The sequence below is a fragment of the Terrapene carolina genome, unplaced genomic scaffold (assembly GCF_002925995.2).
Source record: "Terrapene carolina triunguis isolate 2854851 unplaced genomic scaffold, T_m_triunguis-2.0 Scaffold69, whole genome shotgun sequence".
Lineage (NCBI taxonomy): Eukaryota > Metazoa > Chordata > Testudines > Emydidae > Terrapene > Terrapene triunguis.
Window position 1 is genome coordinate 17,551,252 of NW_020664420.1, and position 27,537 is coordinate 17,578,788.

Consider the following 27,537-nt stretch of genomic DNA (forward strand, 5'->3'; position numbering starts at 1 on the left):
TTGGGGCCCCTGGGAGCTCTGATCCGCCGCAGGCAGTGGGGCCCTGGGAGCTCTGAGCTGCCCAGCCACGTGGGTGGTGTCGGGACTCCGCAGCTCCCCATTTTGTCACGGATATTTTTAGTAAAAGCCATGGACAGGTCACGGGCTTCTGTGAATTTTTCTTTATTGTCCAGGACCTGTCCATGACTTTTACTAAAAATATCCGTGACAAAATCTTAGCCTTAATCATGGTATATTGACCAACCTCCCCCAATTTTGTATCTTTGTTGAACCTGCAATATTTGGCTAGTTTTCATCAAATAGAAGAAATGCAAAGTTCAACAATTTGTTTACATTGTAGTTTTCCATGGCACATAATATCCACTTCCTTGTCCTTTCTTCCTAAATTGAAAATCTATTTTAATGATCTGAGGTTTATTTATTCTATTACATCAACCTACAAATCCCTTTTTTCTCTTTATTATACCCCTTTCCAAGAAACCATGTCACATACTTTTGTTTTACTGTACATAACTATTAACAAAAGTAAATCTATAAATCACAATTAGAAAATGAAATAATTTGTTCTGCAATCAGCTAGTAGAAAACATAGAAAGGTGTGAGCTACAACTGAGCTTTAGTAGTGTAATTCTATGTAATCCACATACTAGAACATTCCATTTTAATTGCATTTAATTTACTCTGTAGTGTTACCTGAAGAAGGATAATCGAACTTTCAGTTAATTAAAGGAGCACATAAAGGAAGTTGGATCCAGGTAATCTAATCCACCAGTGTCTATTTTGCACTCACTTGGAGTTGTAAAACAATAGCTCATATTTTTCTCTGTTTGACTCTGTTGAAGGTTCTGAACAGATTCCTTTGGAGGTTCTTGAAACATAGGTGTGGTCTGAACTCTTGAAACTGGTATTATTACTAGAATGCTGTTGTCCACAACTCTTGAGACCTTTGCATATTCCTTGCTGGTTCCAGGGACAGTACAGTTTTCAGTTTTGCCACCATTTTCTTTCTGTTTCGGCAATACAGCTAACGCCCCGTCTTGGTTGACTTTGTGAATTTCTACATAATCCATTAGTTTAGCAGACAAAAAAGGTGACTTCTCATTGGGCAGCAATTGCATTCTGTCTTGGTCAGCTTTGGAATGCAAGCTCTCCACTTCTCCTTGCTTGTCCAGTTTTTCCTCACTGATAGTTTCAGTGGGTTTAGAATATTGTGACTGTTGATTTTCTTCATTTCCCCCCAAAATTGATGTAACATTCACATTCATGGTGCCAAGGGCTATCTTACAAACATCCGTAATGTTGTGGTAGGAGCATTTAGGAGTCTGATTGTTAGATAGCTGAGCTCCAGGCCACGTAGATAACTTTGTACTACCAATGCTAAAATAAGGTATTTTCCCTTTTAGGTCTGTGCTCTGAATTTCGCAGCTGCTTTTTCTTGCATTATTTTCTGAAATTTCACTGATATCTGGTGTTTGAAATGCTGATGGAGGGATTCTGGGCTCTCTGCTCCTGTCAGAGAGTAGGAAAGGGCTGTCACAGCTCCCTCTCCCTGAGTCACTGTCTGTTTCCTTGTGTGTTGACTTCATATTTTTACTGGGATGACCTTTTTCATGACTTGGCATTAGTTGCTGATCCTCACTGTCATCTACCTCCAGAAATTCTACCAGTAGATCCTCACAGTCTGATGTTGGAGGGAAGTCTTGGCAACCCAGAGCGCTCAAAAACTCGTCGGACCTCCCTGTCTGAGGGGATAACAACAATATACGTTACAATCATATTTGTGGCTAACTGTAAGATTTATCTGTTGTTAGTATTTCTCTCCCACCCTGACTGAGACCGCAGTGATTAGTCTACGCCTATAACATGGAAAATGTGCTTGAATGCTGCAGTTGCTGTAATGTGTGCAGTTATACGGGTAAGGCTACACTAAACCTAACCTTGTTTTGGTGCAAAACATAGTGGGAGTCTACAAGCTCCCATGTGAACCCTTGTTCAGGGGCCAGATAGTCCCAAAACTTGTGCTTACGGCACACCAGGACCAGGGGAATCTAGTGATGACAATGGTACTAGGCAGCCAATGGGGTGGGGAGGGACAGGATGATGGAAGACTATGGCCCAGCCACCTCTTCTCCTCTGGACAGCAGAGCGTTGTGGGGAGCACATACTTTATCCTATTAAAAAAAGAGTTGACAAGAGTCACTCAGGCTTTAAGTGGCCCTGGTGCACCAGGAGGCATTATGATAGCTTCAGATACAATGCCTCTGAGAGTAACTGCTGGTACAAAACCCCTCTTCAAATACACTCTTCCCCCCCAGTGAAGGCACTAGCTTAAAGGCATGTCCTGTCCATATTATCAACCTGGCCATTTTACTTATTCTTCAAACAAATTCAAGCTATAAAGTACCTAAGTAGGGTAAAGGCTTGTTCCAGTATTAAATGCAAATGCCATCCTTGTTGCGTTCATTATTACAAAAGCTTGGCAAAGTATGTAGCACTGAATTCCACTATATTCTTTAGTAATACCCACCTCTAGCAGATGTGTATCGAGTCCCTTTATCTTGGGCCCGGGGACTGGTGGTAAGATGCAGGCTACCATACTGAAAAAAACAAAGGCAGAGAACATAAGAAGTGAAGGCACAGACCCTATTGCCCCAATTGCTAGCCTATTTCGATACCAGTTCAGTTCAAACATTTCTAATGTATTTGATACCTTTCTTATTAGACCCAAGCCCACTGTGTGACGCCTTCCCAGGACAGTGTCAGCCAGGTATAGCTCAGTAAACATTTTTAAGTGCCTAACATATCTATACAGGAAAGGGAATAGTGCAAATACTGTGGTGAAGTTAATTACGGTACTTATAAACTGTAAGTGATATACATTGTCAGAAACACTTATTTCTATTATTACTAATATTTGGAATAGTACAGCACCTAACATCATTTTGGTGCTGAAATGCATCTATCTCAAGTGTGGAACACAGCAGCTGCAAACACCGTACAGCAACACTACACAACATTTTGGTGATGAAACTGAAGAAAAATGCACTATTCAACTGAAACTGAATGCAGTAATTAACATTCACTCTGATTGTAATCAGTGATTTTGGCAGAAGTCTTAAACTTCAAATAGTACATCCAGGCCTCAGGCTAGTGTGCTCTTTCAATTGCTAAACTGTTCCTGTTCACAGGAGAATATTCTGAGGGCTTGTCTACACTTACAGCACAACTGTAGCACTTAGTGAAGACACACTACCTATGCTGATGAGAGAGCTTCTCCCATTGGTGTAGGTACTCCACCTGCCCGAGAGGCATTAGCTATGTCGACAGGCGAAGCCCTCCCAGTGACATAGCGCTGTCTACACCAGGAGTTCGGTCAGTATAACTGCCACACTTTGAGTGACATAGTTAAAGCAACATGCGTTTTTAGTGTAGACCGGGGCTCAGGCTCTAATGTCTATCTAGTGTCTGAGCGGGTGGGAGGACATGGAGGGGGGCACAAGGAGCTTTCCCCCATGCAAGAGCCTGTCACAATCACAACTGCAATCTCTGTCTGTAGTTGGGGGAGCTCAAGGAATGCTTCCTTCAAACGCCCCCATAGTGCCCCAAAGGGAACAGGGAGGGATAGAAGGAGACAACCGTCAGGCACTTGCCCAAAGTTTATTACAGCTCAACTCCCCCTGGGACAATGTGGTTCTGCAAAGCCCCGGCACAGGCACTGATAGGCACAATTGGTTCTAAATATCTATTCAAACAAAAAAGACTCCATGGTGAAAACAAACAACCAAACAACAAAAAAAGCGCCACCATTTCACTATGTCTCACTAGAAAAATAATATAAGTTACGCAGATCGCTTTGCTGCAGCACCTAACCAGCCAACACTATTTCCAGCACTGGGCACTTCATGCTACTATGGTACCATGCAAAAAATAAACAAAAAGCCACGATAGAAGGCATACAGAAGTAGGAATACTCCATAATACGTTTGCCAAATGAACTAGGAAAAACTAAACAGGAAGCTCAAGGCTAGATTCTCAGTCAATGTAAACAGGCATAGCTCCAGTGACGTTAAATTTACTTCAGTTCAGGATCTAATCATTTCTTGATAAGCTTCTAATAGACCATAAAAACAATGAAAAATTAAAACAAATATTAAAAGCTTATTTTTAAAGGTAATTAACTAAATCCTTTAGATTTAATACAAACAGTAAGGCAGTGACTTACCTAAAGCCTTTCAAAGCCATCATCCAGATAATGATTAAGCAAATGACAGATGATAATACAGCCACAAAGATCCAGACAATCACATCCTTCAACTCTATGTCTAGAAAATACAAGCAGGAATGCTTTAATTGCATACAGTGTAGCAGCTAAAAAGCGGGTGATAAAAATGTTGCAAATGGCACCTATCTTTAAAATGGGCCTAACCCCCAAACTCAGTTTTGTGGCTCGAGACCATCTCTAGTACATACTGATCTACTGCATCATATTAGTGCTTGATATTTAGGTGTTCTTCACCTGATGGCACAGCACAGGAAATAAAATGCCTAGGAGAAAAACCCTATCAGAGTAAAAAGTACACGAGGAGGGTAAATTTTGCCACAGCCAGATACACCAACACAGGACAGAAAAGCAAGGGCAGCATCTATGCCATGCATAAATCTGTTTTTGTGAATAGTTTAGCCATTTCATTGTCAAGTCCTGAATAATATAATTAATGAAATTATAGGGAGAGGGCAACTACTGGATGGCTTTGAGAATTTCTAATAGTACACGAAGCCTTATACCTTTAGGCCAGTTCAAATACATCCCCTGTAGGCAGTGACTAAAAACTATTACCATCTGATGTTAATGGCTGTTTGGTGTCTTATACAGTAATCTCAGTGCAGTTCGCAATGGACAAGTATCCACATAGCAAAATCACTATATTAAAAGGCAGTAAACAGCACCCTTGCTGGCAGATTCAGTGGAGTGGCCAATGCTTAAGTGGGTAAGGAGAATGAACCACCTTCTTACTCAGAAGTAATCAAGGCTGAGGCAAATTGAGAACATGGTGTAGGGAAGCTGCCATTTCTGCTACCTTAGCAATGTTTTATCTGTCCTGTGGGTAATACAGGATTTCAGTCTTCAGGTCTGCTAGCGGGGCAGCTAACTAACGTACTAAATTCACTTCCATTTAAAAATAATTAATAAAAGGAGGATCAAATAACTCACCACTGGGGATTTGAATATAACTTTCTGAGCTCCATTCACTCCATTCTCCATGGTCCGGTTTGCAGTGTACCTGTGCAAGGTATTTCTTTCCTGGATTTAAACTAAACAACTTGTATTGTGTTTGTTGTCCAACAAAAATTGTCTGAAGAATAAAGAACACAAAACCCATAAAAATTGAGACCATAAGAATGGCCAGACTGGGTCAGACCAATGGTCCATCTAGCCAATATCCTGTCTTCCAACAGTGGCCAATGCCAGGTGCTTCAGAGGAAATGCACATAACAAGGCAATTATTGAACAATTCATCCCCTGTCATCCAGTCCCAGTATTTGGTAGTCAGAGGTTTAGGGACATCCAGAGCATGGGGTTTCATCCCTGAGGCATTTTGCTATAAAAATTTTAGGCTATTTAGAAAGTTGACAAAGTAATGGGAGTGTAAAATGAACAGTACTGAAACTAGATAGCAACATAAGAATTTGCAATATGGGAACTGAATAATGGTCTATCTATTATATAGCCATTCTCAGTTTTCTAATATAATGCTGTGAGAAAGAATTTTAGCTCTAGTGCAATGCTTAAGTGAAACTATTGTGAAAACACACCAGGACTGGATCTCCCTTTTTCCCAAGTTTTATTTATTTTGGTTTATGAATTCGAAAAACAAGGAAGGATCCAGCAGATGATGAAGGTGATGGGGAAGCGGACGTCCTTTAGTGATGCGGGGTACTCAGTTAAAAAAAAATCATTCTGAATCGTGAATTTTGAAAATGTTAAACTTGAAAGGGTTTAGAGGATATTGAAAAGAGCAGCACAAGCCAACAGAGAGAGACAGCATTTTGGAGGAGCAATAGCTGACGGAGCACCAAAGATGGAACTCTGAGCGGAGCTCAAGTGAGTAGTGAAGACAGAAGAAAGAGTTGTGAGCTTGGAACCCAAAGAAAATGTCCCCAGTTTTAAGGACAGGGAGAGGTAAAGGCTTGTGCATACATTGTCATTATATAGCCTGCCAATAGAATCGAATGATTATTTGCATGAATGGAAATAGTTCCAGATAATTTTACCACCGATTGTTACTGAGCTTTCTGTTAGCAATTTTATGTCTGTGATTTAGAATAGATTACCATGGTGAACAACAACAATCAAACCCATATCTAGAACATGGTTAAACTAGGACTGACAATTTAAAGAGTATGGTAATACTACAGTTAATATACAGTCAAATATTTTTGCCACTGGTTACCACACAGAGGTATCTGAGATACCACTTTATTTTTTTCTCTAGGTGTGGGAAAATACTGTGATCCCTCATACAGCACTGTAGGGCAACTTTTGGTAATGCTGAATTTTTGATGGTGTCTGGTGTGTTACATTCATGGATATAATATAATTGAAAAGAGAAGACCAACTAGCAAAATCTTACCTCCCATTCGTCCCCTTCTTCAGGTTTTAGTCGCAACTTATATTCAAGAGTAAGCCACCCAGATTTGACATCAGCCAGTGGAGGTGGATGCCATTTCAACAACAGATATGGTTTTCCATCTACTTGTTTTTTTACTTCTAGAGATAGGTTCACAGGAGGGTCTGGCTGAACTGTAAAAAGGGATAAAAAGTTTAAATCACCTTCGCCTTGCACCTTGGGAAGTCATTGTAAAATGCTATCAATTGGTGTAAGAAAAGTGAGTAGAGAATTCTAAATTGGGAGTGTTTTATATTCATCTGCTACCTGCAACTGTCAGGTTGGTTATAACTCTTTCTGGTATTGTGAGAAAGGAGATTAATAATCTTTTGGAAATGCACGATAGCATGAATGCACAAATTTGAAGCAATCAGAGTAGTTTATGCATTGAGTTCATTTTGAGATTTGTAATATTATGAACTCATAACAATTAAAACTGAAAATTATTTTTTGCTGCATTATTGTTTGCTGTGTTACTGTTACCTCTCTCCCTCATAACCTTGAAGAGACAACATAGCTAGTGGGAGTACAATATAGTAAAAATCTATTGTCATGAAAGTCAGCAGATATATCTCTGAATCCACAGAAGTAGCAGATTTAAGTGATTAAGTAGGTAACATTTTACATAGTCACATCTCACATAAAATTCAGAAAAAACAAGACCACAGTCTCCATGTGCATATGTAGTATTTAAAAATAATACATGAGTTGTTGGCCAGTGTCAACATTAAGGCATGTCTACACTAGAAAGAACTGAATCCAGATTCCAGCAAAAATCAGCAGCATTGCAGCTGCAGCATTTCAAACTGCTAGTGTAGACAGATTCAGGCATTTTTACCAATATGCCACAAAAAATGGTGGTAAAAATACCGTAGCCATGTCTACAGTAGTAGTACTTACACGCTTTCTAGCACCCAGGCAGCTACATCACTGCTGGCAAACTGGTACTACATTTTTCTAGTATAGATGTACTCTTAAACACTCTTTCCCATGAAATAAACTGAATACTTGCCCAGAGTTACTTCTCTCAGCAAAAGCCTGAGAAGAGAATGATCCTCACACCATGACCCAAAGAGCAACTGACTCAGGCTCTATTGGACCTGATGGGAAAACAAATTCCAGAGTAGAGGACTCTCTATTGATAACACCATGCCCCCAGACATTCAAATCTAGGGACTGTTAGTGGGAGTATCAACTTGACCTCAGCTTCTGTAGTGGCAGAATTGAAATGGTGTTTCCCAGGGCTGTGTTTGGTACATGTACGTGTGATATATGGTATGTGCGTTGACACGCAAATAATATCAAATGCCATTTCTGTCCTGTTTTCCACTTCTTGGGCATTCAGGAAATATAGCAGGTAACAGAAAATTAAAAATGGTCAAAGACTTGCATGGAATGTAACCACGCAACTAGAGCTATCTGAATAACCAATTTTCTGTTCAATTACCAAATGAAAAATTGAAAAAAAAAAGAGTTGTTATGGGTCAACTCAAAATGAAAATGGTTTGAATTTTTTGGTGAAATGAAATGTTGAAAAAAGTTTTGTTTCGGGTTGACCAAAATGTTTTAATCAACCCAAAACTAAATGTTTTATTTCAATGTTGAGGTTTTAAAAAAATATTTAATTTTTTTTTCAAAATAAAATTGAGGGAAATTCAGAAATGTAACATCTTTCTGAAACTAAAAGTCAAAACATTTCATTTTGGAAATGCTGAAACAAACTATTTTGATATATCCAAGCTTTTTTTAAATATTTTTTCCAACCAAAACAATTTGCAGAAATTGACCTGAATTTGCAAATTGTTTTGGTCAACCCAAATCTGCATTTTTGGGTGAAAAATGAAAAAAAAAGGAATCTCCATCCTTAGAGGTTTTTAAGGCCCGGCTTGACAAAGCCCTGGCTAGGATGATTTAGTTAGAGTTGGTCCTGTTTTGAGCAGGGGGTTGGACAAGATGACCTCCTGAGGTCTCTTCCAACCCTAATCTTCTATGGTTCTATCAAAAAAGGTTTAGTATGAAAAAGTCATCCAGCTCTTAAAATAACATCGATTAAAATCAGTGCAATTTTAAAAATGTGTTATTTCTGCACACTGGAAGGAGGCTATATGCATTTGTCAGCAGTTTTACCTTAGATGCCACATTGCATGGGTATATATTTTTTACACATTAACTGGGTCCTGAACACTGGATCTGAAAGCCCATGCACTTTGGATCAGTTTGCCTCTGGCTCCACTGTTTAAAAAAGTCTTAATGTCTTACCTATGTAAGTCACATCCACATATTGAGGTTCAGAGATGTTACTTCCCATCTTATTGGTTGCCTTTATGGTGATATTATAGATTGCCCAAAGTGAGGTGTGCTTTTTATCAAAGTAACAGGAATTGGGGCCTGCAGTTCTGTAATCTGGACATTCATTGATTGATTTGTCTCTGAAATTAAAGAAACGTAGTGATCAGGAAATATACAGAATAAAGCACATGAATTTTACTACTATCACTACTACTTACTTAGGACTGGATATCACCCACTCATGCTCTGGGGAACAGGAAGAAGGCATAAAATGCTGATCCAGCTCAGGGGAGCAATAAGGCAGGATTCATCCCCAGTGTTCAAAAATGTGCAGTAGGCCCTAGATACTGAGATGATCTGCACACCATGGCCCCCAAAGAGTGTGTTCTATCAGCTGTGTGTGGGAGTGTTCAGCTGGGTAAACGCTGCAGGGGGTTAGCTGGTTTTCTTTCAGAACAGCAGCAAAGTGAGTCCCACTGCATGCCACCTGCCTCTGCCAAGTGCCAGGTACTAGGTGGCCTTGGAAAAATCTTTTAACAAGCCTACTAAATACTAAATAATTCAAACATTCATTTCCCCCCCAAATTCATTTTGTAGCTCTGATATACCTTCAACATCTGTTTTGTGCATCTCTCCCCCATACCCAAAACCTATTCTGTGTCTTTCACCATCTGCCCCTCAAAAATCCAGTTTGTGCCTCTCTTTATGTCCCCAGTAATATATTTATTACTATTCCCAGACTGAGGGTATGTCCACACTAGAGCTGGAAGGTGTAAATTCCAGCTCCAGGAGATGTACCTGTGGCTAGCTAGTGTGACAGATTTATGTTACCAATCTGCCTGAGGTGTTAGGTGATTAGGCTGAGGCTGCAGGATTGTTAGGGGAGGAGATGAAGGAGCACACCAAGTGACTAAATTTTAAAGCTTTATTAATAAAATAACAGCGGTGAGTGATGTGTTTACCTCCATGTTACGTAGAAGAAGGAAAAAAGTGTTAGTGCCCGAGCCCTAACCCATTTTTATACTTACACACGCACAACCCAAGGCTGGCCAAGCCTGGGTGTAACGGAAGAAGAAGAGGGGGAAGGGTAGATGAGAGTTTTGTTTTGTGCACAGGCCATTTAGGGTTTGCTGTTAATTTTTAATTTGCTTTAGTTTTTAGGAAGGTTTTAAGTTTGGGGTTTTTTTGGGGGCATTTTGTTTAGGGACCTTTGTTTCCCATGCTTTTTGTAGCAGTTTAAAACGGCCTTTTGTGGCTTTTAAAGCTTTTTTAAAACACACCAGCTTTAAGGACGCGAAACTGTTGGTTTTTTTTTTTGCTGGCCTTTTCTGTTTTACTTGTTTTTGCAGCCCCTGCAGTTTTGTTTTGGTGGTTTTTTTTTTTTTTTTTATGGCTGGTTGGGGTTGGAATTTAGGCCCCCGTTTTTTTTGGCAGGCAGCCGAGAGTTGGTTGTGTGCCATGGCCTTGGGCTGGAGATAGAGTTTTATTTTTGGAGCTAGCTGGAGCATCGAGTTAACCCATTCCCTTCTTCTTTCCTTCCTTTATGGCCTTTTGTAACCTGCAAAGGAACCTCTCACTCCACACTCACACCTTTCCCTTTCCGAAATACCTTGCAATACCTGCAACAGCGTTAGCAACATACAATGCTGATTTGCCTCCCCAGGGGACCCCCTGAGGGAGGGGGCCATTGGGTTGTGACAGTCCCCCCTTGACCCCTAATCAACATTTTGTTCTGAGGGATCACCACTTAGGTTTTTACCCGTTCTCTGACACGGTGGCTAGGGTTACCGTTGGCCTTTTACATAAACAGCAATATAGCACAAATAAAATTGTTAGGGCGGCAACAATTGCATGCACTAGCCAGTAGTGGCTTTTGGCTTTATTAGAAACATAGCATAACACTTTTTTTTGTTGGCATAGATGCCCCATTTGGATGGCTGTGGCAAAGGCAGCTTTTTTTAGATTAAACATGTGCTGCAACACTGTAAAGGAGGAGGCATTTGTCTGGAACGTGGTTAGTTGTTTTTGGGTGTGCATTAACGGCAGGAAAACATTGGGTGTGATTTATGAAAAATTAAACACAACATAGTTAGAAACATTAACAATACTTCGAATAACAGCGGGCCAATGCACTAAAAATGTTTGCATTTTAGATTGTAACAGCAAGTTGAGAGGCACTTTGGGCTTGGTGTTTTTTTAAACACACGCTGAGGTATTGGTAAACAGATGTGCCTTAGTGGGGGCATATTTTGATGCCTTTCCTTTTTAGCAGCTGTGTTGACCCACCTTGTAAAAGCGGCTTGGCATTGCCCTTTTTTTACACATTATTTGAGGGGGTTTTATAGGTTATAGTTGCCAGGTGTTGCCCTTTGCGATTTATATGTGCTGATAGTTGGGGGCTGTAGTTAGCACATACAGCTTAGCCGTGTTATTGGGCGGAGCCACCTTTTACACATTGCGATGGACTATGGGTTTAGAGGCAGCCTTTTTAAAGGCCTGGTTGGATTTTTATACCAGGGGCCCACCCTTTTTTTATGGGGCCAACGGCCGTGAAGAAGCAGGCTATGACTGTGCACTTTTAATTAGTGAGTTTTTAGGAGTAGCGAAAAGGCTATTGTTTTGGGGGAATTTTTGAGTGGGAATGGATTTTTTTGGGCCAGGCTTTATGGAGCAAATTTTTTTGGATGCTATGAATTTGCTGGGTTAAATATTGTTGGATTTGGGAGCACACAGAATTTTAACCTAGTTGGTTTTTGGCCTTAATTATGGTTTTAATTAATTTTTGCAAGGTGTTTTGCATGTGGAGGGCCAATTTGGCACTATGTTTGAGGGTGGAGGTGGCCACTGTAAGGTGGGTAAGATTTGCACTTGTGACCAGCCCCATGACCTTTTAAAATTGTTTTAACCGCTTGTTTTTTATGGCCCGCTGCTGAATATTTTAAATATTGACTGCCGAATTAGCCCCATTCCACAAGGAGCTTACTAGGGTTTGCCTTTTTTGGGGGGACAATATTTGGGTAAGGAGGGCAAGTTGGAGGGTGACCCCCCCCCCCCCCCCCCCCGGTACAATTGGGAAGGAAGGCTGGGACTTGGAAGCGTTTTAGAGGCAAATAAATGTTTAAAGCTTTTAAAGTGGCATTATGGAGGATTTACCATTGAGTGGCTGCCTTTTATTTGGTGGCTGGTAAAATTTGCCACCACTGCTGGTGGGGGTGGGGAGAGACGTGGAGGTGCTTTTTTAGGACCATTTTTTGAAGACTGGGGGCTAAGCGGAGGAGGATTATATTGCAATGAAGGATTTTGCAGGCCTGAAGTAGCAAGAACGGTTTTACCACTTTTGTTTGGGGTGTTTTGGGGCTTTTGCTATTACTCCCGGTTTTGTTAACAAAGCCAAAGGGAAAGAAAAGGGACAACATAAATGCACCTATTTGGGGAAATTGAGGCACATGTGAAAACCATTTAAATTATTAGTTATTTTGTTACAGCCCTTTTTAGTTTTTGTTGTGGATGTTGTTTGCCTGGTTTAGGAGGTTACAACAACAATATTGCGTTTAGGGATTAGGGATTGCTATTACTTGTTAAAGGGCTTTTTATTTTGCTTTAGGCCACCATAGGAGGAACAGGGTTTGTTTTTATTGGATTTAGGGGAGGTTTGGGGTAGCCAGAAGGATTTTATGTGCAATATGGGGAGTGGGCTAACTTTTTATATTTTTGCTTTTAGAGCCTGTTGGTGTGCAATTTTGATAACAATTTTTTTAATTAAAAGGTTTGGCCTTACTATGCTAGAAACATACTGCATTTATTTGTACTGATAAGTATTAAACAGTGTTTGGTTTTTTTTGCTTTAGCAAGTGTATTAAAATCTTAGTGTTTTTTAGTATTACCCAAAACATTTTGTATTTTAAGGTGGACAAAGCAAGTATTTGCCTTTTAATACATTTTATGTCAAATAGCAGTATGATTTTTTATTTTTATTTGTTTTTGTATTAGGCTGTTTTGTAGCTGGGACAGAGAGCTTAATTTATTTTTAATTATCTTTAGGTTCATAGTATTTATAATTTTTGCTTTAAAACCAATTTTTTTAAATATGGTGTGTGCTACCTGAGGATGTTTTTTGCAGCATTTGATACACAACAGTGCTAGCAACAAGACAAACAACACAGGACAAAACATAGAACACAAAATAAAATTTTTTGGTGACAGTAGATTTATGGTATTTTGGGTTGCTTTTTAGCTGGTATTAGCTTTTTTGGGGTTTTTTTGAAAGACCAAACCCTCCCCCCCAAAAAAAACCCAACCGTATTTTTACCCCTTTGGGGGTGTCAGATTATTGCTTAAAATATATATATATTTTTTACAAATACCCTTGCTGATTGCAGGCATTACAGAGGAATTACCCGCTTATTTTTGTGTGTTTGTTTTATAGGCAGGCCAGGTTTTAATGGCTTTTACCTTTATTAGTTAGGTAATTTGCATTAATACAGACACTTTTTGGCTTGCTTTCAGATTTAAAGCCATTAGCAACTTAGAGACTTTGTTTTAAAAGGGACACAATTAACTTTTACCAGAGTTCTGATTACTTTTAACTTTTTAATTTTTGCTTTTAAAACACTTGAAAAAGAAAACACAACCTATTGTGGCATTTTTTGGAGCCCTAATAGGATTTTAATTAAGTAGTATGGTATGTTTTTGCATTTTTTAACCCCTATTATAATATACATTGCACATGTTTTGGGGAAAATGCATTTTTTTATAATTTAATTTTTAGAACATTAGGCATATTAATTTTTATATAAGGTGTAATTGGTTTTTTTTGTGCTTACAGAAATTTTATGTACCTTTAGCAAAGTGACAGTTTGATTACACAGAGCTATTTTAAGGCTTAGTGTGGGGCACTGGTTTTTTTGTTTTTGTTTACTACAGCTTTTATTTGCCATTTTGTTACCCCAAAAAAAAAAATTTAGATTTATTTTTATTTTTTTTGGCTTTGGCTGCCCTGCTGCAGCCATGACTTTGGTTTTTATTTAAAAACATTTTAAATTTTCAGAGGGGTAGCCATGTTAGTCTGGATCTGTAAAAGACGACAAAGATACGTCTGTTAGTCTATAAGGTGCCACAAGACTCTTTGTCATTTTAAATTTTGTAAAGCATTAAGTTACCCCTTAAGGGTTAAATGTTAAATACCAAAGCCAAACAACACTTTAGTTATTTGTGTTTGGCCAAAACCATTTTTTGGTTTTGCAACTTTGAATGAAAGATTTAAATGGATTTTAGTGGTATTATTTAAAAACAAAACCAATTTATTTTATTTTTTTAACACCCCTTACACTGCTTTAATTTTTATATATCTGTACATAGATTACATGTATATACATTTGGGGGCAGTTAAGTTTTAATAGACACCCCTTACGTTTTTTTTTAGCAAATTTGACTAAATTGTTTATACATTAATGATTTAAATTAGATTATTTTTTTGCCTGGCTTATTTATAGAATTTTTTTTGGAAAAGGACCCATTTTTTTTTAGAATGGGTGCAAAGAAACCAAAAAAATTTTTTTGAACATTTTTACAATCTTTAATTGTTTAGGGGTTTTTTTTAGCATTTATGGCATTTTTAATTTTTTTTTAAAATTACTTACTTATTTTTTAACACGATACCTTTATTAACTTAGATTTTTCTATTTTAAGTAGTGTTTTGGGGATTTGAAATTTTGATGCCTGTATTTACTGCTTTTTTTTACTTTTGCCACTATGCCCTTAGGGCTTTTAACCCATTTTTTACTATTTTTTATTTGTTGCCTGCCTGCTTGTTTGGGTCCGATTTTGCTTTTTTTGCTGATTTTTTTTTTATGGGCACAGGCTTTGTTTTATTTCCAATTTAGCAAGGAGGGCGGGCTTTTTAACTAGTCCCCACCCCTTTTGGTTGTTTTTTTTTAAATAATATTACTTACAAGGGTTACCCGAGTTATTTTTCGTGAGGCTTGCCACCTGGACAGAACACACGGCCAATTGGCATTTTAATTGTTTAATTTTTTTTTTATGGCAGACACACTGCCGTTGCGGCGTATGCTGAGCACGAATGGTTAAATTTTTGAAGGACCCGTACTTGCTTAGCCAGTGCTTTTAGGCGGTGCATTTTGCTTTTTTTGCCTGGAAGTTTTGTTTTAAGACCCTGCAACTTGTTTTGGGCATGGGCTTGGGTTGCTGCCTGGTTAGTAATTTGCGCTTTTAATTGATTAATTTTTACTAGTTGTTGGGTGCACACTGATTTTTTTTTTTAACCTTTCTTTTTTGTTTTGACAATGTTTGATATCACATGGCTGCTGCAGTTTATATTAATTTTACAGCTGCCCCTAGGTTTTTACCCTTTTGCTTTTTATACTTGGCATACAGGCTTAATAAATTCTGCCAAGAATGCACACTTTTTTGAAGCTTTATGACGGAACCCCAGGGATTGTATTTTACCTTGGTGAGAGCCCTCTCCAGCCAGGATTGGTCCTCACCCCCCCTGTGAAAGAGGCAACTGGGGTTTTGTTGCCCCTTTTGTAGCTCGGGCATTAGGACCACCAACCTTTTGTGACACCAGCGGGACGGGCAGCGGGACTTTCGTGTTCGCGCTGCCTATTGCCCGTGCGTTCAGCCCTGACCCCACCGTGAACGCCGCCATTGTCCACGACTGCGGGACACCCGAGTCCGCAGTTGAACCCTTTTGTTTTTTAAACACGTTGTTACAACTTGTTGGTATTGCTTTTACAATTTTTTTAGTTACTTAAGATTTTATGCTGCCCAAGCGGGCACCGGGGCTTACAATGTTACCCCACTGGGCCAGAGGGAGGGACGCTAGGCCTTTTTTTGTTACCACCGAGGGTTTATACACCCCATGCAAAAACCCCTCCCAGGGGCAGAGGGAGAAACCCTACGTTTTTTTTTATGTGCAGTTATGCTACGGTTGAGGATATATGCACCGAGGATTTTACCGGCGTGGAGAGAGGATTGGTAAGCTTTTTTTTATTGCCATTGGGTTGTAACACTAGTGTGCTAAAAATAGAAGTGTAGTCACAGCAGCGCAAGCAGTGGGAGGAGCTAGCTGCCCCACATACGTACTTAAAGTATTGATGGGATCATACTTGGGGCAACTAGCTCCTCCTACCATTCGTGCCACCATGGATGCACTTCTATTTTTAGTGCGCTAGCTCGATCAGAGCTAGCATGAGTATGTCTCCTTAAGTTGGAATTTACCCCTTCCAGCTCTAGTGTAGACATACCCTGATTAGGGGTGGGGGAGGAGGTCCGTGACTGCAGGAAGTGTGTTCGTTTCCTAGCTCCCTCTAAGAAGCAGGAAGATGAGCATGTGGGCTCCATGCTTTGTCTCTCACCGTTTGACCTGGTGTCTGCACACTTCCTGAATGAGCCTGCTCTCAGCAGACAGCTACACACTCCAACATTAAGTTAGCTCATTGCTCAAGCATGAGCAATGCTGGGACAAGCCAAAAGTAGCTCGCTCCTCAGAACTAAACAAACATATTGAATAACTTTTTATTCATAAATTTTTGGAGATTGACTCTGGTGCCAGACACTTGTATCTCTGGAATGCCCTTACCATGATCATATTTTGTGTCGCTCTACCCTACCATTGTCTATGGATCTCTGTGCGAAAGGCTCGATATAAAGATGGTAATTTTAAAAACAGGTAATTTTGGGTGGCCTTGTGTCTCAGGAGCCCCTTGGCCAAAGGACCCCAAATTTGTACCACAAACTGTAGCCCGAGCCTTATAGTGGCATAGCAGTTTTCAAGGCAATCTGGCAAAGACTGTCAGAATATCCCAGACAGACAAGGTGGATGAGGTAATATCTTTTATTGGACCAATTTCTATTGGTGAGAGAGACATGCTTTTGAGCGTACACAGAGCTCTTCTTGTCTCTCTCACCAACAGAAGTTGGTCCAATAAAAGATATTACATCACCCACTTTGTCTCTCTAATATTCTGGGACCAACATGGCTACAACAACACTGCATAGAATATTTCAGTGCATTTTGAAAGAGTGGCTTTAAACAGAAACCCTGCTGCAATCTCAATTATGAAGTTGCTACTGCTGCTTCCTAATACAATTAATTTTTACAAAAATCTTAAATTACTTTTTACTTTCCTGATAATTAACTACAATTTAAGAACAAATGAGAACTCAGGTTCTGTAAACGTACATAAGATAAAATAATAAGCCACAGAATAACTATCCACAGCTTCTTACCCCTCCTTGCTGTAGAGCAGAGTGTAGTTGGTAGGAAGTCCTCCATCTGAGCCGGGCTTCCACCAGCAAGTAAAAGTTTCCTTTTCTGGAGAACGACACCTCAGTAGCTCAGGCTTTCCAGGGGGCTGCCCTGTAGAAATGCATAAATTATCTAGTTAATAAACTTAACTGTTATACAGTACACTGAATAATATCAATCCTGAATTTATAAATTATTGAGAGGTACAGGACAGTCAGACTTAGGTATATTTACTGTACAAGAAAAAACATGTTTTCACTTCTACATCAGTAGAGAAGGAAGGAAGGTCCAGTGGTTAGCGCACTAGACTAGGCCTTGGGAAATCTGGGTTGATGTCTGTGTGGTGCAGGGACATGGTGTGTGACTTTGGGCAAGTCACTTAGTCACTCTGTGCTTCAGTTCCTTGTACGTAAAAATGGGGATAACAGCACTGCCCTCCCTCGCAGGAATGTTGTAAGGATAAATACATTAAAGTTTGTGAGGGGCTCAGATACTGTGGTAATGGGGAACATCTGAGTTCCTAAGGTACATACACTCTAGATATGTCTGTCTATCTTCAGATTATTCTATATAAACCACTTTTAAAAAGGACACTTTAGTTCTCTACTCATCATCCCAAAACTCTGTTAAGAAAAACAAAAAACAAATCAGCAAAAGAAGTCTAGCTGATTAAGCTGCATTTTCCTTCCAAGTGTTTGCCCATGTGTGTCTTCTCGCCAGTGTTGTCCCTTCTCTCCTGCAGCCCCAGACCAGGCTGAGTTGCCTTTAAGGGATAAGAAAAAGGAAGCACTTATGTGTTCCTTGCTTAGTGACCTCATACATGGTACTTAGAGACCTAAGCTACTCGTCTGATCACAGCCAAAGAAGATTTATTGTGACCTGTTTGGTGTCTCACTGATGTTATTAGAGACTCAAACAAAAAACTTACAGCAGGACAAAGGTTAACACATCAAGTAGCATGATGCTGATTGAAACACTGCACTAAGTAAGGCTGTTGTGATTGTGCACGTGAGGTGAATAATGGTCTCAAGCTATTGAGAATCTTTGTTTTTCAATTCTTGAGATTGGGACCTTTAATTTTCAATGTTCCAAAGTGCCTAAAAGTCAGTTCTGAAAATAGGACTTACTTAGGCTCCTTAGTCACATGTGAAAATTTTAATCATTGCCAACACGTTCCATGTCAAGACATGAAAAATATAATTAATAAAATAGCAGAGGTGACTAGCAGCAACAGCATGGCTAAGGAGTTTGGTAACAAGATCTGAGGTCTACCATATTTAGGCCACCAACTAAAACCCACACCAGGTTGGTAAAAAATTGTTACCATATTATGGTGAATGCAGTTTCGTGCCCTGTCTGAAATGAGCTGATGATTTCAGTCCAGTTCCCAGTTAACAAATGTCCAAAGCCTGCCATCACAATGTCATTAAATAGCACCTGTAGTTGTCAGTCTCAACAATGAGGCCAAGGACTAATGGACCAGGAAGACTGAACAACCGTGTCATACCTGGATATTATCAGGGTTGCACTGCTGCTCTCTCTTGTACTGTACATTTCCTGTGTATAGAGGACATTAGTATTCAGGGCTGCTACATGGGAACATTTCACAAACACTGGAATCACCGAGATTTTAAAAGGAAATTAACAGAAGGATTGTCAGCCACTCACCATTGGGGATCTGAATGTAACTTTCTGAGCTCCATTCACTCCATTCTCCATGGTCTAGCATGCAGTGAACCTGTACAATGTATTTCAATCCAGGATGTAATTTAAACGCCTTATAATGTGCTTGCTGTCCAACAAAAATAGTCTGGAGAGGAATCAAAAATATAGAAACCATAAGGAACTGGGGCATTTTTCTATACAAATCATGAAGTGAAATCCTGGTTTCATTAAGTCAATGTGAGTTTTGCCATTGACTTCAGTGGGAGCGGGATTTCACCCACAGACTTTAAAGAATGGGCACTACAAAGAAGTAAGAGTGAAATCCTGACCCATGGAAGTCAATGGCAAAATCTCCCTTCAATGAGACCAAGATTTCTTCAGGAGTCTAGAACACATGGCTTATTTTAGATTTCTGAGGACCAGTTTAGTTTTCATTCATTCCAATATTAGCAACTCCACTTCAGATGTCAGAGCAAGAGAAATATAGCCCTGCTGCTCACTGAGCCAGCTTTTCACCAAATCTGACTCCATGATGTAAGGAACATATGAAGTGTGATTTTTTCCCTAGTATCTCTGAGATAGACACGTTCAGGATAGCCACTGCAAGGAAAATCTACTGTACTCTCAGTCTTGTAGTCAGTTTCTCTCTCTTGTATGTAGTTCTTAGGACAACAATGTACATATCTGGAATTCTTACTTTCTCTCCCTCCAAACCACAGAAATACTCTCCTCTTTTTAATGGTCATATTTGGATAGCCTTACTTGGTTACCCTGACCCTGGTCAGACACCACAGTGTATATAATATCAAGATATAAAGTTCAGATATATGAACTAGAGAAAAGAGAACATTCACTATGAAAGTTTGCCATTTCCTTACCTCCCACTCTTCCCTTTCTTCAGACTTTAGGCGTAATTCATAATGAAGTATAAGCCAACCAGATCTGACATCAACCAATGGAGGTGGAGACCAATTTGCCCAAAGATACAATATCCCAGCTGATTGTATTACTTGCAGAGACAGGTTTATAGGAGGATCTGGCTGAACTGTACAAATGAAAGATCAAAAACTGAAATCACCAAAGAAGCCTCCTATTATCGTCTAGTATTTTAACTTATTTGCTTCAGGAAGCATCCATTTACATTAAATAAGAAAAGCCAATCAAAAAGACAACAGGGGTTTGGAATAGTCCAGTAGCTCGCTGGCTTCCTTTCTCTCTTTTTGAGTATGTTTGAACTGGCTGTTGACTTGCCACAGTATTGCTCATGTTCCTCTTACACTTTCTGCTGAATCTGTCAGGCAACAGAAACGCACACTTGCATAAAACTGTACATGTTTTCATAGAATGAAACCGTCTGGCCTGATAATAGACTGAGTATCTTTATATCAATATAATATGTACATTCGGTAACACACTGAAAGCAGGATGATGTTAGGAGTGTGGGTCGGAGCCCCTACCGTTTTGAATGTAATATTTAAGGTATGAGTGTAAAATAAACTAAAGAGCAGGGCTCGCAATTCTCTAATATGGGTCTAATTCAAAATACTGTACTAGTAACACTTCCGACGGGGCTTAAGGAGCCACCAGGAACCTCTGTACCTAGAAAAGTAAGGTCTGTCCCTCGCTAGTATGTTTCAGAAGAAGGTGCCTAGGGTTACCTCATGGCAGCAGTGGGCAATAATTCCTGTGTTGTGAAAGAGACATTGATCTTTGAGACTTTGAGCCTGGACATGTGACTGGGACTAAAAAAAAAAAAATTCAGCTCTCTTGCAAATCATACCTTTAATACAGTAACTAACAGAAACATTTACCCCACAGAGACATAGTACTAGTTATGAAACACAAGTCAAGAAGAACATGATTTAGCTTTCAAAATCCTGACTGAGTTTTCGGGGCTAGCAGCTAGAAAAATATCTTTACATTTGTAAATGGAGCAAAATTTGATCGGAAGACACTGAGATAAAATAACCTAGTCTGATATATTTAGAATCCGAATTGTTATGGAATTGCATTAACTGTCAGCAAACCATTGGGAAAACATGAGCTAATTTTAATTAAACCTGGTGCCAATTTATCAGTCAAAATTAATAAGATTTATTTATTTATTTATAAATAATACACACATCATACGGTTTTCAGACACATACATATTTAAAATGAATGCACATGATCTGCTGATCAATGCCATTCTTACAAGGCTCCCTCACCATCAAATTAAGACGTTTCACAATCAGCAGCTTCAGGCTAAAGTTTCAGAAACAAGATGGCATAGTTCGGAACTTTAAGTGTTAAGTACTACATTTAAGAAGGAAAAATCAAATGCAGAAAATGGGGAATAACTAGCTAAGCAGCTGTACTTCAGAAAAGGATCTGGGGGTTATAGTGGATTGCACACTGAATATGAGCCAACAGTGTGATGCAGTTGCGAAAAAGACAAATCGCATTTTCTGGTGTGTATTAACAGAAGTGTCGTATGTAAGTCATGGGAGGAAATTGTGCCATTCTACTCAGCGCTGGTGGGGCTTCAGCTGGAGTACTGTGTCCAATTTTGGGCACCACACTTTAAGAAGGCTATGAACACACTGGAGAGAGTCCAGAGAAGAGCAACAAAATTGATAAGAGCTTTAGAAAACATGTCCTATGAGGAAAAGTTGAAAGCAATGGGCACTTTTAGTCTAGTGACAAGAAGGTTTAAGTGGGACATGATAGCAATCTTCAAATATGTAAAAGATTGTGATAAAGAAGATGGCTCTCTGTGTCCACCGAGGGTAGGACAAGAAGTAATTGGCTTAGTTTGACGCAAGGGAAATTTAGGATGGATATTAGGAAAAAAACATTCTAAGGATCGTTGAGAACTTGAACAGATTACCAAGGAGGTTGTGGAATCCCCATTTTTGGAGGTTTTTAAGAACAGGCTAGACAAACATCTGTCAGGGGTGGTCTATGTATACTTGGCCTTGCCTCAGCACAGAAAGATGGATTAGATGACCTCTCAAGATCCCTTCCAACCCTACCTTTCTATGATTTCTCTGATTCTATGATTCCCAGCTCCTGCCTATCTCCACTTTATTTTCTGTTTTTCCCCCCTCTTACCTATGGAAGTCACGTCCACATAATGAGGGTTAGAGATGTTACTTCCCACCTCATTAGTTGCCTTTACAGAAATGTTATAAGATGTCCAGAGATTGGTGTGCTTTTTGTCAAAGTAACAGGAATTGGGACCTGCAGTTCTGTAATCTGGACATTCATAAATTTGTTCTTTTCTGAAATTAAAAAATGAAAAATGATCAGTCATCAGGAAATTAAGTAAAGCATCTGATTTACTAATAGTGGCCACAGTTCAGCAAAACATTTTAACAGACACTTAACTTTAAGCATGTATGCACTCCTGTCACAGCACAGCACTTAAGTACATGCTCAAGTCCCATTAATTTAACTGCTTTGCTGAACTGGAGCTATCTTTACTAGAACTACGCAGGGCTAGAACTTGTCCTCTGTTCTTTTAGAACTAGTAATTATATAGGTCATAACTAAATGTATGCTATTAAAATGGAGGAGGAGATGGTTTGCCTGACATGGAGCCATAAAACAGAATATTCTAGAGAACACCAAAACACTTCTAAAATGTTTAAGAACAAGAAGTTAGAGGCAAATCAAAGACAGTCACTTGGTTTGAAGCAGAGGTGAAAGTAAGCCGGTCCGGTCTGGCGTACCAGCAAGAGCCAGTACGCCGTGCCAGACCGGACTGGCTTCCCCAGGCTCGCGATTTAAAGGGCCCGGGGCTCCCTGAAGTGGCCGGACCCCAGGGCCCTTTAAATTGCCTCCCAAGCCCCACTGCTGGAGCCCCAGGGTAGCGACGGCAGGGCTCCGTCGGCAATTTAAAGAGCCCGGAGCTCTGCTGCAGTAGCGGCGGCCAGAGCCCTGGGCCCTTTAAATCACCCCTGAGCCCCAGGGCTCCCAGCCGCCTCTGCAGCTGGTAGCTCGGGGGTGATTTAAAGGCCTCGGGGCTCTTAGCCGCAGCCAGAGCCCCGGGGCCTTTAAATCTTGATTTAAAAGCCCTGCCGCTTATGGTTGAGGCCACGCCCCTTCCGGTTGAGGCCACGCCCCTGCTCAGGACTCCGGCATACCGGTAAATCCTGTCTTCAAACCAGGGGTGAAAGTAACTTTCACCCCTGGTTTGAAGACAGCATGTTGTCAAATATTTTCTTTACATATTTCCACCTGAAAGTCTCATTACTTAGCATTATGATAGAGGAGAATTTTTTATTACTTTAATCAGGTCAGTTCTGCCTGCAGACAAGAAGATGCCTTGTCTAATTTTTAATGTTATAATCTCATTAAAATAAAAATTTATCAGTTCATTATACCTAACTCTCCTATTTCTTATAGGTGCTTTTGGCAATAGCATTATTTTGCATTCATTTAGTGCTAGATTGTGTGACTGACATACAGCCTGGTACAAGAGGCCATAGAAAGCTGCACCAATGCCTAGAGGAACACTGGTTGAGATGATGACCCAGGAGGCAAATCTCTCCCATAGCTGTGCCATGGGGCATATTGGTTCCCCTGGTGTGCTGCCTTGCTCCATGGACCAATGATGGGAAGGAGCAGGGCTATGGCCCTGTAACCTCCCCACCCCTATCCAGTTGGGAACCAGTTCCTGCTGCTCACAGGGAAGGATTGAGATCTGCCCTCACGCAGTAGCTGGGGAGGGTTCTTGTGTTCCCCATGGTCTTACATAAGCACAGATCAGTGTTGGGCCCTTAGTCAGTATATAATCAAAAGTGTCTTAGAGATGTGTGTAAAAGCACAAAAGAGCATGACCTTCATTCCATATTATAAGAGTGAATTTTAGTGCTTGTGAAAGTGGTGCAGGATTGAGAGCCCCAGAGAATGAAGCCCACTTTTTATGTACAGATCAGGTACAACACGGGGAACAGCAGTGAAAGCAATTACTCTCACTACTCTGTCAAATTGCTCCATGGTCTCTCTGCAAAGACTACCAATATGTCTACCATTCAGTGACAACTGAGATGGTGGTTTCTGTGACACAGTCACTTGCCCATTACTATTATTACTGGTCAATCTCATTCCCCCACCTGTACAAGTAATTTAGGATCTTCACACAAGTATGTCCAAAGAAAGAACCCTTAAATGGAGACCTGACAGACAGCATGAATATACTGAGCCACTGAAACAAAATGTAAATGACAGAAATGTGAATTTAGAACACATTCTCTTTATGTAAACTAATTTCAGATTCTGTCTTTATTAATCAGAAAAGATTCTGCTTTCAGTGAAGTTACCAACATCAGTAGTTACTTGGGAGTGACTACAGCTCCTCTTGCACATAAGGAACATGCATTTGCACATCTCATGCTTTTCTTTTCACAAGCACAGATGTCTAATTCATGCTTAAAATAAACCTCACTTTGACATAGTTCTTAAATAATATCTGTTACAACCTGGACCAGTTCTGCTTTTGGAATGGACAACACTGTCTGCGTGACCGGATCCAACCCATTGAATCCCATGTGGTGCTAAGTTCTCTGGGTAGTGACTGGACACTGTTCCTAACTCTGGGTCTCAGGTGCATTCCCTGATGCAGACCCCATGTCTGACACCCTTCTTGGACAGTAGGACCCTGCAGTCCAGCTGCCTAGAACCTGGAACTGGTGCCTGAGCCTCCCAGTTATTTAGACATGTTCCCCTCAGAGACCACCTGGCTGTGGGAGCTCTGGTTTCAAGTTCACCCTCTCAGGGACAATGTCAGTGCTTATTTTGTGCCAGGGCTTGCCACATCAGTTATGAAAGTACAAAAAATTCCTTGAGCCCTGGCACCTAGTTGCTTGAGCCTCAACACCTCTTTCATTGCAAATTAAGCACTGGACAATGTGGCAGTAAAGCAAAGGAATTCTTACACATGCACACACAGATCTATGGAAACCAAACTCCTCATTTCATCCCCTTTTGTGAGTCCCTGGGTTTGGTCCAAGTCCTTTAGAGAAGGCACTCCCACTGGCTGTGTCTTCTGTTCCTGGCAGTGAAATTACTCCCTTTGCTTAGAGAAACACCCTTTTAAAAAACAGATTCTGTCTCTCTTTGGTCAGGTGGACTAACTACAGCTCTCCCAGCCATGTGCGTAGACCAGGGGAATGTCAGCCCTCTCCCCACAGACAGATTTATGTGTAGAGAGTTCATTCAAAGTCAATGACACAGCTGAAGCAACCTCACTGTTTCTCCAGGGTAGAGCTATTTAATGTTGATGGGTTTGTAACAGCTTTCCAAATACAGGTTCCCCACTAATTGTCAATTTCCAGCTACCAAAAGGAACACTCAAAGCCATACTAAAGATTACATTCAAAACAGAGTTTGAAATACAAGTATTCATAAAACAAAAACGAAATCCACAAATCGACATGGACATATTCCCCTTGTAGTGAGGCGACCTGGCTCCCAGCCGCCCCAGAGAGGGACGAGCCCCTCTGGTTGCCAAAGTGGGCGGAGCCACTGGAGCCTGCGCCCGCCCCCCAAAGGTTAAAGCGCAGAACCGGAAGTATAAAAGCCGCATCCCAGGGCTAAGAAGCTGCCTGGCCGCTGGAGAAGCCAGACGCTGGGGAGACTCCTGCAGCCTGTGACCGACCCGAGGACTGGCCATACCAGTCAAGGCCTGATGGCAACCAGACCCCAGAGAAGCTGTTAACCCTACCGGAGAGAAGCGACCCAGAGGAGCTGCCAAGCCTACCGCTTGCCGAGTACCCTGAGGAGCCCATGGTCCTTGATTCCCTGGAGGACACCGACCAGATGCAGGTACTGCTAGAGGGGGAGGTAGGAAGTAGTCCAGGGGCAGCCGACCCTAGTCTGGCTGCGGCACACCCAGAGCCCATGTCAGTGTATTGTGGCCAGGATCCCCACTGACACAGCAGCAGTTAGGGCCCCGGGCTGGGACGCAGTGGAGTGGGCGGGCCTGCGTCCCCCCCCCGCCACCCCACTTACGGGTGGCAGTCTCCCCCTCGCCCCAGATGCTCAGAACCAAGAGTCTGGGTTTTTGATTCCTGAACTAGTTGCTCAGCCCCTGCCTGAGGGCCTGAGCTCCAGATTGTGTGTTGCCCTGCCCTGACCCAGGGCCTGGGGCCTGATATTGAACTATTTGCTCAGCCCCTGCCTGGGACCTGAGCTCTAGACTGCTTGTTTACTGCCCCGCCCTGACCCAGGGCCCGGGCTTGTTCTGGAACTATTTGCTCAGCCCCTGCCTGAGGGCCTGAGCCCTTGACTATTTCCTGTCTCACCCGGCTAGTTCCCTGACTCAGCAGAGCTCCGTAGTGAGGCGGCCTGGCTCCCAGCCGCCCCAGAGAGGGGCGACCCTAACAAAACCCCTCTACACCCCTATTCTGTAACAACACCTTCGTCATCTGATAATTACCTGCAATTTAAAGACAAGTGAGAGTTTGGGGTCTGTAAATATATATGAAGCAAAGTAATAATCTACAGAATAATTATCCACAGCTTCTCACCCTTCCTTGTTGTAGAGCAGAGTGTAGTTGGTAGGAAGTCCTCCATCTGAGCCAGGCTTCCACCAGCAAGTAAAGGTTTCCATTTCTGGAGAACGACACTTCAAAACCTCAGGCTTTCCAGGAGGTGATTGCTCTGGGGAAGTGCAGAAATCAGCCTAGTTAATAAGCTTTACAAATATCATACATTACACATTTAGGTAGTACTGACGGTGAGGTGTAAGGAGATGATAGATTCCATGGATTGGATACAGTACACTGTGTAAAGGCAAACCTGAATGTGTGAATTACTACTGCATAGAATCCAATAGTATTTAAAAACACGTCTTTTTAAAATAAAGAACACATTGGTCAATAATCTCTAAGAAAAAAGTGTATTCAAATTTGCATACATGTGCCTTCTCCTTCTAAGCTTATTTATTACTTTAGTAAAGTTCCAGGCCACTTTTTCATTAATGTTGCTAGTCACATTTTCATGGTGACAAGTCCTAAGAAGAATGAAGGGGAAGGGACAGGTGTCTGTCAGTACTATCTCTAAGGGTATGTTTACTCAGCAACTAGACTCCCTGGGCTCTAGGACTCTGCAAGGTGGGAGGGTCCCAGAGCTCAGGCTCCACCCCGAGCCTGGAAGTCTACACAGCAATGTGAAACAGCCGCACAGCCCGAGCCCCATGAGCCCAAAGCAGCTGGCTTGGGCCAACCACAGGTTTTTCTTTGCTGTGTAGACATCCCTAAGTTATCACTTACTGACCCTAAAACTTTCACAAGAGTAAATCAAGCCATTTTCAAAATCTCTGTACAGGAGTTCTTAAGAGAATTGATCATTTGAAGTTGTATAGGTTCCAATGAGGATCAGGATAGCCAGGATTTATCGTCAGAATTTTCTAAACAAACTGCTTTCGGGAAAATAATGTGCTGTATAGTTTTCTACTTACCATTCAAACACTCTATGTTCAGAAAAAGCAGCAAAATAAATCTAACTGATGATGCCAAGTTTTGCTTCATGTTGTTTACCTACTCCTCCTCCAGCGGGGAAAGTAGGATCAGAGGATAGCTGAAAAATATGACAATGTGCAACATTTAATAATAGTATTTGGCATGTGTGTGTATATCATTATGTGTTCAAAGCACTTTG

General features: G+C 40.9%; 1 protein-coding gene across 1 annotated transcript; it reads right to left on the bottom strand.

Annotated features, from left to right (window-relative positions):
- Window positions 1-160: 160 nt before the first annotated feature.
- Window positions 161-27,445, bottom strand: PRLR (prolactin receptor). Its single transcript, XM_029910927.1, has 12 exons — window positions 27,338-27,445; window positions 26,406-26,538; window positions 21,985-22,154; window positions 19,770-19,936; window positions 18,895-19,036; window positions 17,208-17,337; window positions 8,928-9,097; window positions 6,633-6,802; window positions 5,213-5,354; window positions 4,223-4,322; window positions 2,528-2,597; window positions 161-1,742 (listed from the first exon to the last, which is right to left on the bottom strand). The coding sequence occupies exons 1-12, from the start codon at window positions 27,405-27,407 to the stop codon at window positions 720-722; spliced, it is 2,487 nt and encodes an 828-aa protein (XP_029766787.1). The 5' UTR covers window positions 27,408-27,445; the 3' UTR covers window positions 161-719.
- Between the last annotated feature and the right edge of the window lie 92 nt (window positions 27,446-27,537).